Below are 12,599 nucleotides of genomic sequence, written 5' to 3' on the forward strand. Positions count from 1 at the left end.
ATAAAGTAGGCAATTACTTTTTAAAGGAAAATAATTCTTTGCTTGGTGTGTAGCAAAACATAGGGGTCCAATTAATAACTATTAATCAATTCCACTTACTATTTGTATTTTATGGTTGCTAAGCAATGCTAGATGTCACCAGCAAGTGTTACTGTGAGTAAAATCTATTGGCTAACCCAAAGAGTTACAGAATAGAGGAACCTCATCTTGTCCATAGAAGTGTCCAGTTTAAAGGGTGGATTTCTGTCTCTGTAAAATCTGTGTGTCAATATTGCATTTGTTTCAAAGCTTCATTTGTGTATTGCCCCACTCTATGACTGGATTTATTGACACATAACCCTTTGCAACTATGTGCAATTAACATTTAGCAGTTTACTGTGCGTGTGTGTGGAATGACTAGAATATCATGGTTCCATATATATTACAGTGGATTACTATATTTTTCTCATTGATCTTTCAATTATTAAATACATACCATTAAAATAGTAACTGCGTTCTTAAGACATTTGTACCGACAACCCATTTTGTTGCACACAGTATCTTAACATACTTGAGCATTTGTAAAAACAGTAAATCGATATTTAAAATGGTTAATAAAGAGCATGCATCTATGTTTTATTTTTTTTTATATTCAATAGTGGTACATAATAAAGAACTATTTCTTGACCTTTGCTTAGATATATGCAGTAGCATATTAACATGACCATATGTGTATTTATATGTTTCTTGAATTTTTAAAATCGCTGCAGAATCCTACCAGTAGAACACGGAAATTACATACAGTATCTATCTACTCATCAGATTTCATTTAAAGAAGAAATGTTTCAAATAGAGCAATGTATAATGAAGTAGCATTAAACGTAAAATGTTATACATACCTCCACTCATCATAATGTATTTCATTTAAAGGAAAAACATTTAAAGTAAAGCATTGTATTAGCAAGTAGCATTAACCATATTTTTTTTTGTATTCACACTTTTAGCCGACATATAGTTATTTCAGGGATACGTGGTGAGACCACAAGATGTCACTGTTTATTAGCATGTCATATCCCAAGGCAGATTGAAATAAATGAGACCCACGTCAATGTTCAGTCATTTCTTCCCACCTCAAGCATAAGAACTGATACCTGGAGATTACATTTTTCACTCTCCTTTAGGCACTTGTTGAATTCTTCTCACACTTGTTATTCAGTATGGGATTTTCATTCAAGTATAGGATCTTTCAATGGTGGATATGCATGTCTGTGCACCTTATTTACTTAATTGATGTTGTAAATAGTCAAATAAGTTATGCAGTTTTGGAGGAACAAGATCAAGGAAAAGTAATAGGAAACTTAGCTCATGATCTACGAATGGACCCAAAGCATCTCTTCAATCGTAAGTTCCAGATCACTTATGATACTAAGATTAAGTATTTTGATATTAACCCCAGAACTGGCACTCTTTATGTTGCACATAAAATAGATCGTGAAGAATTGTGTGGCAGTAATGTGGATTGTGTGATAAGACTGGGGATTGTAATGGATATGCCACTCGCACTGTATCATATTGAAATAAATATTGTAGATCTAAATGACAATGCACCCTTTTTCAGTAACAATGAAATAGTTTTAACCATCGCAGAGTCAACTGAACCTGGAACTTGTTTTCCGTTAGAGGGCGCTTTTGATCCAGATGCCAGCTCTAATTCTATCTGCTCTTATGTTATAAATCCAGATGAATTTTTTGACATAGACTCACATATCAATGACTACAAAACAGCACCACTAGTGCTGGTTTTGAAGGATGCTCTAGATAGAGAGCAGGAGGCATTCCATTTATTAACCCTTACAGCAACTGACTGTGGGACACCAAAACTGTCTGGGATAACTCAAATTAGAATTATTGTGCAGGATGCTAATGATAATCCACCCATATTTTTGAGTTCAGTGTACAGAGTGTCAATACCAGAAAATTATCCCAAAGGAACTTTAATTTTAACCCTCAATGCAACTGATAATGATGAAGGTGTAAATTGTGAAATTGAATATTCATTCAGTAGCATTGTGCCTATCAGGGTGCAGCAGCTTTTTCACATTGACTCAGTAAGTGGTGTTATCTGCCTCAGAGGATTTATTGACTATGAAGAAAAAACATCCTATGAAATACATGTACAAGCTAAGGACCATGGGCAGCTGCCATTAACAGGACACTGTAAGGTTATAGTAGACATAACTGATGTCAATGACAATCCTCCAGAAATTAAGGTGACCTCTTTATCCAGTATAGTTAAGGAGGATGCTGAGCCTGGTTTTGTAATAGCACTTTTAACTGTTACTGATAAAGACTCGGGCAAGAATGGTCAAGTAACTTGTCAAATACCTACCCATTTTCCATTTGTTTTACAAAGCAAATTCTCAAATTACTATTCTTTAGTCCTCAAATATACCCTTGATAGGGAGTCCATGTCAGAATACCATGTTTCTATAAAAGCCACAGATTCTGGATTCCCTTGCTTATCTTCAAGTACTTCTATAAGTTTTGTGGTGTTTGATGTTAATGACAACCCATCATTATTTACACAGCCCTCATATTCCGTTTCTGTGCAGGAAAATATTCTTCCTGGGACCACAATTACTCAGGTTTCTGCTTTTGACATAGACAGTGGTGAAAATGCTCATATTTCCTATTTTCTGTTATCAAACACAGCTGGAGACGTGTCTTCTAGTTTAGTTACAATTAATTCTGATTCAGGAAAGATATCTTCAGCCAACTCTTTGGATTATGAAAAAATGCAAACGTTTTGTATTGTGATTGAAGCTAGAGATAATGGAACACCACCTTTAAGCAGCACCGCTAGTCTTACTCTTTTTATTCAAGACCAAAATGATAATTTTCCCCAGGTGCTACCATCTCTGTCTATCATAGAAGTATGGAGAACAGCTAAAGTTGGACACGTAGTGACCAAAATAAAAGCATTTGATCGCGATTCTGGTTACAACGCCTGGCTCAGATATGAAATAGCTTCTCTCACAAACAATTCCCTTTTTAGTGTTGGGCTTTATACTGGTGATATCACTGTGGCACGAATGATTGAAGAAACTGATGGAGATTTGCACAGTTTGTTGATTACTATAACTGACCACGGAGAACCTCCAAAATCTGCCATGACAGTTGTCACCATCACACTTTTGCAGTCTAAAAAAGAACACCTGGATGAAAATGTAATGTTGGTAAAGAATGAGCAGATCAATGCTGACTTTAATGGACATCTCATCATAGCTATATCATTTATTTTCAGCATGTTTTTGCTGATTGGTGTATCATACACAGGACTCAAATATTTCAAAGCTTCCAGAAGCTTAGAAAGGCATTCTAGATCTGAAGACCTTAGCTGCATGAACAATGACTGGACTCTAATAAAAAATCAAAGTAACTTTACTCCCTTGTACTTCAATACTCAGTCAGCCACTAATACCATTCACAGTCATGCTTGGGATTATTCATCAGATACAGGAATTTTTGGAGGACGGCTGCAAGACGAAGAAAGTACATACAGGGTAGACAGTCAGGTAAGAGGAATTCAAATTTGGATGTCTTCTTGTTCATATCATCCTATTTTGTGTTTTTGCAGTATATTATTTTGGCAATATACTGCATAAATACAGAACTAATGCAAATCTGTATAAACAAAATTGTCTTAGAAGCATCATTAAAACAAATATGCTAAAAAAAATGTTACCACTTGATCAATTTAATTCTTAGATGTATCATTTAAGCTTCATAAAACCTGACAGATGTCACCTTATGGTGTTTTCCTTTTTCATTTACTCATTGAAGCTCCATACTTTATAAGGATTTTTTTTTTCTTATTTGTATGTGTGCTACCTGTTGTTTAGTTATTTTTTTTTTTTTTTCAGATAAACTGACTCATTACTAAATATTTCCAATGTTTATAATTTTCAAATTGATTCTCTGATGGATCTATTTCATCTACCTAATTTTGAAATGTCACATTAGCATAGTTGCCAACATTTGAAAATGTTTAGGAGGGACTTGGTAAAGGGTTCAAGAAACAAACTGCAGGGACGACATGCACCAACCACTTAGAAAAAAAGGTCGTGGCATATTGTTTGTCACACCTTTTATGGATTTTGCTGTGTTCTCCACAAAATAAAGCTTGGAGGCACATAGAAGAGAAAAGAGTATTGTGTTAAATATTTTACATTTAGTCGTGTGAAAAAGTACACCCCATATAAACTCATGATCTTATCTGCATATTTGAACAGGCAAACATTAGGCATTCATTCAAAGGATATTCATGCCTACAAATAAAGGTGAAATGCTTGAACATAAACACAAGAACAATTTGCATTTTCATGTATTTATTTAACAAAACTACCAATAGATGTAATGGTGTACTGTACAACCTTGACCTCAGAAGCTAATATTGCCCTCATTTAGCCGAAATTAAATTTTATAGGCATTTTGCATAACTGCCCACCAGTCTCTGACATCACCCTAGTGGCATTTTCTGACTTCGATGCTGCATGCAAAATTATATCAGTTGCAAGATGTTTGTACATTTTCTCTGCATAAATTGCTTGTTTTATATCGTCTCACAACATTTCAATATAATTTAAATCAGGGCTTTGACTTGACCTAACCATCCTTTTTTTTGTAATTTTTTGTTAAACCATTCCTTGGTCGATTTGCTTGTGTGCTTAAGGTCATTAATGTGATTTTCCAACTCTATTTTGAACAGATCGCCTCACTACCTCATTAAGCACAGTTTGATATGATGCAGAATTAAGATTTGACTCAATGGGGTTGATTTACTAAAACTGGAGAGTGCAAAATCTGGTGCAGCTGTGCATGGTAGCCAATCAACTTCTAACTTCAACTTGTTCAACTAAGCTTTGACAAAAAACTTGGAAGCTGATTGGGTTCTAAGCGGAGCTGCATCAGATTGTGCACTTTCCAATTTTGGTAAAATCAACTCCAATGGCTGCAAGCTCCAGCAGCAAAGCAACCCATATCATAACATTTCTGCCACAGTGCTTCATGGTTGGTATGATGTTCTTCTTCTGAAATGTTGCCAAATATTTCTACCTTTACTATGGCCAAACAACCCTGTCATTGATTCTTCAGTCTACAGCACATTGTTCTTGAAGGCCTGCTCATTGCATTTATGTTTAAGGCCAAACTGTAGTCTAGCATTAATGTTTTTTTTGGACAGCAAAGGCTTTTTCTTGGCACATCTCCCATGCAGATTAAATTGGTGGTTGTAGATGCATGCACTCTGACACTTATCATCAACTGTTGCAAGTGTTACCTGCAGATCCCACAATAAAATGTTAAGGTTCTTGGAGACTTCTTTTAGCATCAAATGATTAGGTCTTAAGCAGAGTTTGCTGGAACAGCCATTCCTTAATGGATTTGCAGTCACCTAAAACACTATATCCAGTGAACTATGACCATTTTTTAAAATCCCTTGCCAATCTCATAGGAATCTGGAACGCTCTTTATGAAGGTCTTAGAAAGCTTGAATAAAATGGCATGATGACACCACACACTACAGTAGCAAAGAGAATACCAAATCTAGATGACATGGGTTTAAATAAGGTTCTACCTGCATATTTTCATGATGAGTTTGTGATGGTTGGCACCAAATCTGGAACGCCTGATTATAATTTCATGGATTTAATGTTGTGGCAAATGTAGGGACGTACTTATTTTTTGACATGATTATTCTGCATTTTCATTATTAGTTTTTTTGTGAATGATTACACCAAGTTAATTTTTTGTTTATCATTTTCTCAAGTATATCACCTTTATAGGTACTGTTTGAATAAATATCCAGTGTTTGCAAGACACATTGAAAAAGTCAGCAATTTCAGCAGGGGGTGTACTTATTTTTTAATATGGTCTTAATTTACTCTCTCCTATTCCGGCAATGTATATATATATATATGTCTGGATGGGAACAGCACCAATGTGGGTGAACATACCAATACAGCCTCCTGCATTGGCCATTCATGCACACTCACAGTAGCACGTAGCAGCATGATCTGACTGCCTTGTCCACCAAAAAAAACAGATCACAGACCAGGGATCCTGAGCAGCTGTGATTGGCCCTGGTACCATATGATCACTTTGAACAATCACAGCAATTACAGTAGTAAACAATAGCTGTCATTCATGTTGCCATTATTTACTACTGTGTGATCTCTGTGAATCACAGTGGCCCTGTACCATGTGATAGCTGTGACCAATCACAGTAGTAAACAAAGGCATCATAAATTATTGTTTACAGAGTGATCATCCCCATGTAAGCAATCACAGTTGAAAAAAAAAAAAAACAAATCCTGATTACTACCCAGAGTAGTATTTATATTTATTGTATTTGTTTCCAAAATTTTGTAACAAAAACTAAGAAAATGTTTTCTTCAACATTTTTGGTATTTTTTAATTTCTATAGCAAACTATAAAAAATCCAGGGATGATTAAATACCACAAAAAAGCTATATATGGCTCAAAAAATTATATACAATTAATTTAGGTACAGTGTTGCATTGGTGAGTAGTTGTCGTTCAAAGTGTGACAGTGCTAAAAGCTGAAAATGGCCTGGACTGGAAGGGGGTGAAACAGTTGTGGCTTAACAAAGCGTGACATGGTTGACGTAGTTAAACAAAGTCTAAGTCTATTTGCTGTATTTGCTGAGGGGTTGATTTACAAAAGGCTGTCCATTTTCCTAGCCCCCAGAGTTTTTTTAATGTGGTGGAATTTTATTTTGCAAAGAATACCCAATTATGTGCAAGCAAAAAAAGACAAAATTTTTGCTTATACATGATTGGATTATGGAAATCAGCAGAGCTTCACTCATTCACTAAACTCTGTAAATTTCCTTGCCAAGTGCAAATACCCTTGCAAAGTGAATGGCCTCTTTGCCTTTTGTAAATCAACCCCATATTCTTTAGTACTTGTACCTACAAAATACACCTTAATTACTGAGCCACAGGTGACAGTTTTACAGACAAACTTCAGAAAAAAGTATATATATTTTTTTTAAATGGAACTCTACCAATACATATATTTATATGCACATCAGACAGAGAGATAATATTTTGTCCAAATCTAAACTAAAGAAGAAGCAATCATTATCATTAAGCACTGAAACACTTTGGTCAGGACTATCTGACATAACCTATCAATGTGTGTAAAATAATGGTACTTCATGCATTGGTTTTGATAAAAGTAAAATAAATCCCCATTCATGCATTGGTGTGTGTTAGGAGCAGAGTTGCATAAAGTACTCGAAACCCATACTTGAGTAAAAGTACAAGTGCTCGATCAAAAAGTGACTTGAGTAGAAGTGGAAGTGCTCGATCAAAAAGTGACTTGAGTAGAAGTACTAAAGTATTCAACATTTTTTGTACTTAAGTATTGCAAGTAGAAAAAATTTTCTACTCAAGTACTGAAAATAAAAGTACCAGTAGTTTTGAAAAAAAAATTGCTACTCAAGTACTGAAAGTAAAAGTACAAGTACAGTGTTATGTAGTTATTAAAGAAAGAAGTCAAAAGTTTGAACATCATATTGTTTTTTATTATTTCAAATGCAGCTTTTATTTATACATACAGTAGCTTTTATTTTCGTATGCGCTGATGATACACATGTTTTGAGCTTCATGAAACCCGCCATCTACTGTTCTGGCAGTGGTAATTTTTATAATTGTAACGAGTAACTATGCAGCACAAAAAAAAAAAATATCGGAGAAGAAGTATTGAAATCATTGAAAAAATGTAGTGAAGTAAAAGTGGAAGTAGGAGAAAAAAATTCTACTCTAGGAAAGTACAGATACTTAAGTACAGTAGTGAAGTAGTTCTACTTAGTTACTATACATCTCTGGTTAGGAGAAAAATAAAATACCATTTATGCACTGGTGTCAGTCGATGTAAAATAAAGTCCCATTCATGCAGTGGTGTCAGTGGGTGTAAATAAAGCCCCCATTAAAGCATTAGGGTACAGTGTAAAAAAGATAAAAGAAAAAAACTGCATATGTGCACAGGTAGGGGGAATAAAAAAAATATGAATGCATTGTGTTCGGTGGTAGCAAAATAAAGCCCACTTCCTGCATCTGTGTTGAGTGGTAATTGCCTGATCATATGCTCATATGCTGCAACTCCACCTCCTTCCCTCAACTAAGGGAATTATCTTGTCACTGTTAGGTGGGAGATCACTTTGTCTGACAGTTGAAGCCAGACTAATTCTAGTTTAGGGTGCTGGAATACAAAGATTATTGCAACACCGTGTTACCATTATAAACAAGACTTTTAAGTATCATGGGTTCCAAGCTGAAAAATGCGATGGGTCCCATTGGACATTCAGAGGGACTTTGCCCAAAATCTCAGAACTATGCTGCAGGATCAGAGACCCTTTGCAGCTATGCATTATTTTCCTCATCAGTGGCTATTGCATTTGTGGATGTATATAAAATGTATATAAACTGAATCCTATGGTAACGCTGTCAATAGTGTTCTTACTATATGTTCTCATTTTTTTTTAAAAAACTGTAAAAAAAACTTTTCTTGTAAGTGTATGTTGTAGTCACATGATCTTCTTCTGATCACGCAGCTTCTTTACTGTAGTAGGAGTTTCAATAATGCCTTGAGAGCATTATACGTTCCTTTTTCCATTCACAGACACACAGTTTAATAGTTATTTTATGCTAAGAAAGTGTTTATTTCTCTCTGATATCAGTGGAAGCACTATGCTAAAAGCCTGAAAGCAGTCGGCTAACAGTACTGCTGCAAAGACAGCACAAAAATAAGTGTACATAACACAGTACACCTACCCCTCTCCAATAGTCCTTTCTGATTATATTTCTTGGAGTGCTTCCTTAAAGGGTAACTCCACTTTCATGGGGAAAAAAATACAAATAAAGAAAAAATAATATAGCGTATACAATTGCGACACAAATCATATTGTGATTGAATGTTATTAAAAATTACCTTTTCTTTTCAATCTGCAGCCACTGTAATTTTCTGGAAATGCAATGCAATATGGCTACCTGGAGGAGTTCTGTACACAAAATGTGTACTGACCACACCCCAGAAACATAATTTCCTGCTTGTGTGATTGGCTCACCAAATTTCCCAGAAGTCTGCATTAAGATACCATTCAGATTTCTGGCATCCCCCGCAACAAAAATATCATTTTTGGTGAGATACTGCCAATAAGAACACGTCTAAAGGGATGCAGGCCCAGCAGCTTTCCTCATTAGAGCCCTGCAGCTGCCGCAGGCGACAGATAATTATGAAACCAGTCCCATTAGACCCACTCAGCACAGAGGCACAGAGGAACACACAATGATTTCTTCAGAATAACAAAGGGTAGGAATCAGCAATAAAGTGTGTTAACATCCTTGTAATGTACACAGATCACCCTGAGGGGAATGTTTTTTTCTCAACAAAAATGGAGTTAGGCATTAAAGGGAGTCTACCACAAGAAATTACATTGTTGACAATGGGCAGACAACTTGTTTTATTTTAGGGAAGTAAGAAATTTCTCTTAGTAAAACTTTCCTTTCGTATAATAAAAAATGTGTGAAGATAATGCATGCAAAATGTGAAGGTTGCTTTTTTAACAGTTCACAGGTACTTTGTAAATTATTTTATAGGTTATTTAAAGTCTCCCTCCTATTTTAACTATTTTTAGACCGATACTTTTGCATGTTATCTTTTGATTGCCTTTGGTTTGGAAATGCTAATATAATATAAGCCCCCGTTTATACCGGTGCAACCTGTCATGCGATTTTACAGTTTAAAATTGCATGACAATTTGCACCCTATTTGTGCCTATGGAACCGTTCCAAACGGTGCAACTCTGACTTGCACCAATTTGAAAAAGGATCCTGGCAGCTTTAAAATTGTGCTAAAGTAGTGTGATTTGAAAGTCGCATTCAGTGTGAACAGCGGCTTAAGTCAGTATATGTGTTCATGAGAAATATGTTATACAGTTTATTTATCATAAGTATTTGCTGTACATAACACAAGTATATTGTACACTGGGCAGACATCTTCTTGCACTAAATGTGTTAAAGTAAATCTGTAATGGGAAAATATGGGGTCTGTTTTCTTTACTTTCTGAGCCACTAACTCAGGTACAAGTATACAAGTGAGAAGTTGTTAGTTTGTTCTGACTGAGCTAGTATTTGCTGCATATTTGTTTTGGGTCAGTAACAGTCAGAGGTAGCCAATCAAGTAGCATTTCCAGAAATTAGATGTCAGCAATGGCAGCCACCATATTTCTTTTAATGATGGGCTCCTATACACTCTTTAAACTTTTAATATCTTAATCTCAGCATACTATCAAATTGTATTTTGTAAGGGTGGGCACACTAACTACCAATATAAGGAAGGTGGAGTGGCTACAAATGTTGTATGTTCTGTAGACCTGACCACTGCACCACATGTACTATTTTCAGGTTACAGAGTCCTGAATTGTGAACTATCTACCCTGTGAATGTATTACATAGCTCTGATCACTCGATATGATATGCTTATGTTACAAAGTCCTCACTAGTATACCCTGTACACTAAATAGTCCTGATCTCTTTATTCTTTACAGTATATAGTATGTTATACGGTCCTGACTGTTGCACTTTATATACTTTGCGGTACCTTACATAGCCCTGAGTGCTGCACGTTATGTTGCCCATTACACACTCCTGACCGCAGTACCCAATACACTTAATTGCGCATCATATAGTACTATAGTGTTGACCACTTCACTCTAACTGCTACATGGTACATAATTCTTTCAAGGTGCTTTATGTGTTAGAATGTGCTGGTTGCAAAGTAGTTCCCAACTATTTTAAGTTTTTTCTTCGGGGGGGATCAGAAAAAAAATGTTAGCTCTCTTCATATATTTTGTGTCCATGAAAACATATATGATGGAAGAAATTCCCTTTGTAAAATCAATCCTTTGTCATAGGCGTGCACAAAGGGGTGTGCTGGGTTTGCCTAGGCACACCCTAATCCCTACAAGCAAAGCAGATTCCCCCTACTGCCTGGGCAGCCCCTGTGTTGCTCCCACACCACAGTGCTGCTGGCTCCCCTCCTCTCCTCTCCCCCCAGCTGCTGCCGGGGATGTTTCAGGATGGAGAGCGGGGGAAGGGGCAAGTAAATATGTTATTTACCAGCGCCTTCCTTTTCAAAATGAACACAGTGAACACCCTCTCTCACTATGTCCATTCATACCTGAAACATAGCAAACTGTGTTTACTATGCTTCAGTGTGTGAATGAACAGGAAGCCACTCAGCACAAAGCACTTCCTGTTCATTCACTGTCCAGTGCAGCTGAGGCTGCAGAGAAAGGCATGTGTGTTTGAGCTTTGAGGTGCACACCCTAATGCAATAGGCTGCACACACCTATGTCCTTTGTGCCAAGTCTCATGGTTTTTGTTAGTGAAGGGATCCTTTAAACACTCTAAGCACAGTAAATAAGACTTATTTTGAGACTGCAATGTGTGCATTATGTGCAGCAAGTAGGCTCAGATTTATTTACCCTATACATCCTAAGCCATAACCACTAATATTTGTGATCACTACATGGCCATCGCTCACCAATACAATTTTTTTTTCTCACTGTGTCCTTGGGTGCCCCATGTCCTTCACAATCCTAGCAAAACCCTATGTGCCATAGTCAGAGTCTTCATTTAATTTGCTAAAAAATTTGGCAATTGGGAGTCAGGGACTTACTGCATCTTTGGTCTATGAAGAAACCCCATGGCTCCCTGCAGCTCCGAAGACCTAGTCTATAGCACTGGGAGGCTGTTGGTGCGCAAGGGTTGTATGTCTTGAAGAAAGAATACCTTCTCTTTTTTAAGCATTTGCGCTCTTCCTTGGATACAGTTTGCAGTTCACCCTCCTGAGAACACTTCAGGAGACCAGGGTTGGCACTTACTATTAAGATCTCTGGAGCAGGTTCTATCTGAGGATTTGAGAGCCACTGGGAACAATATTGTAGCTCAGCCACTGGCCACAGTGTGCACAGTGGGATGCAATTGCTTGACTTCCCCTGGCCTTAGATGTGCTGTGTTCATGTGAAGTTTTGTGAGTTGCCACTTGCTTGAATTAATTAATGCAGCCTTTTTTTGCATGTAAATATATGCTTTGTCTTTTTGCATATCTTACTAGCTCCTGATTGTAAACCGTGACCAAGAGCTGGCAATCCCTATGCAGAGCTAAGCCACATGTATGATTACAAGTTGTGGAAAGGGGTTAAATCAACTAAATACATCGCAGGTGATCTTTGCTGTCAGCATGCTGCAGAGAAGGACCTTTGCCTTCTGTGTGAAAGCAGTAGTCTCTCTCCAGAGGCCCATCACTCCCTCTGTGAGTCAGAGCTAGAGGTCTCCAAAAAACAGAGCAGCAGGGAGCATATGATTTGCTGATTGCAGAGCTAAGATCCTTTTCTGCAGCATGCTGGCAGGGGACGGGCTGTACGACTGAAAAAAAATAGAAATTAAAGAAAAACCAATACCTATATACCCAATACAAAAGTAAAAGCTCAAGGATGAAAAAGATGTTCTGCAGAAAATGGATCTTTCTGT

The 12,599-nt window shown here is 36.8% G+C and overlaps 1 protein-coding gene across 16 annotated transcripts in view; it reads left to right on the forward strand.

Moving 5' to 3' along the window:
- Nucleotides 1-12,599, forward strand: part of LOC309552109 (protocadherin alpha-C2-like) — a 426,489-nt gene that overhangs the window by 235,517 nt on the left and 178,373 nt on the right. Inside the window, exon 2 of one of the 16 annotated variants that reach the window (XM_082252900.1) lies at nt 2,886-3,554. The exons of 14 other annotated variants lie outside the window; for them this stretch is intronic. In XM_082252900.1, the coding sequence (XP_082109026.1) occupies nt 2,886-3,554 (669 nt within the window). Of the gene's footprint in view, nt 1-994; nt 3,555-12,599 lie in introns of those variants that run through there. One more of the 16 variants, XM_082252906.1, reaches the window with a different exon arrangement.

This window comes from Pelophylax lessonae (genome assembly GCF_965119305.1).
Source record: "Pelophylax lessonae genome assembly, chromosome: 4".
Lineage (NCBI taxonomy): Eukaryota > Metazoa > Chordata > Amphibia > Anura > Ranidae > Pelophylax > Pelophylax lessonae.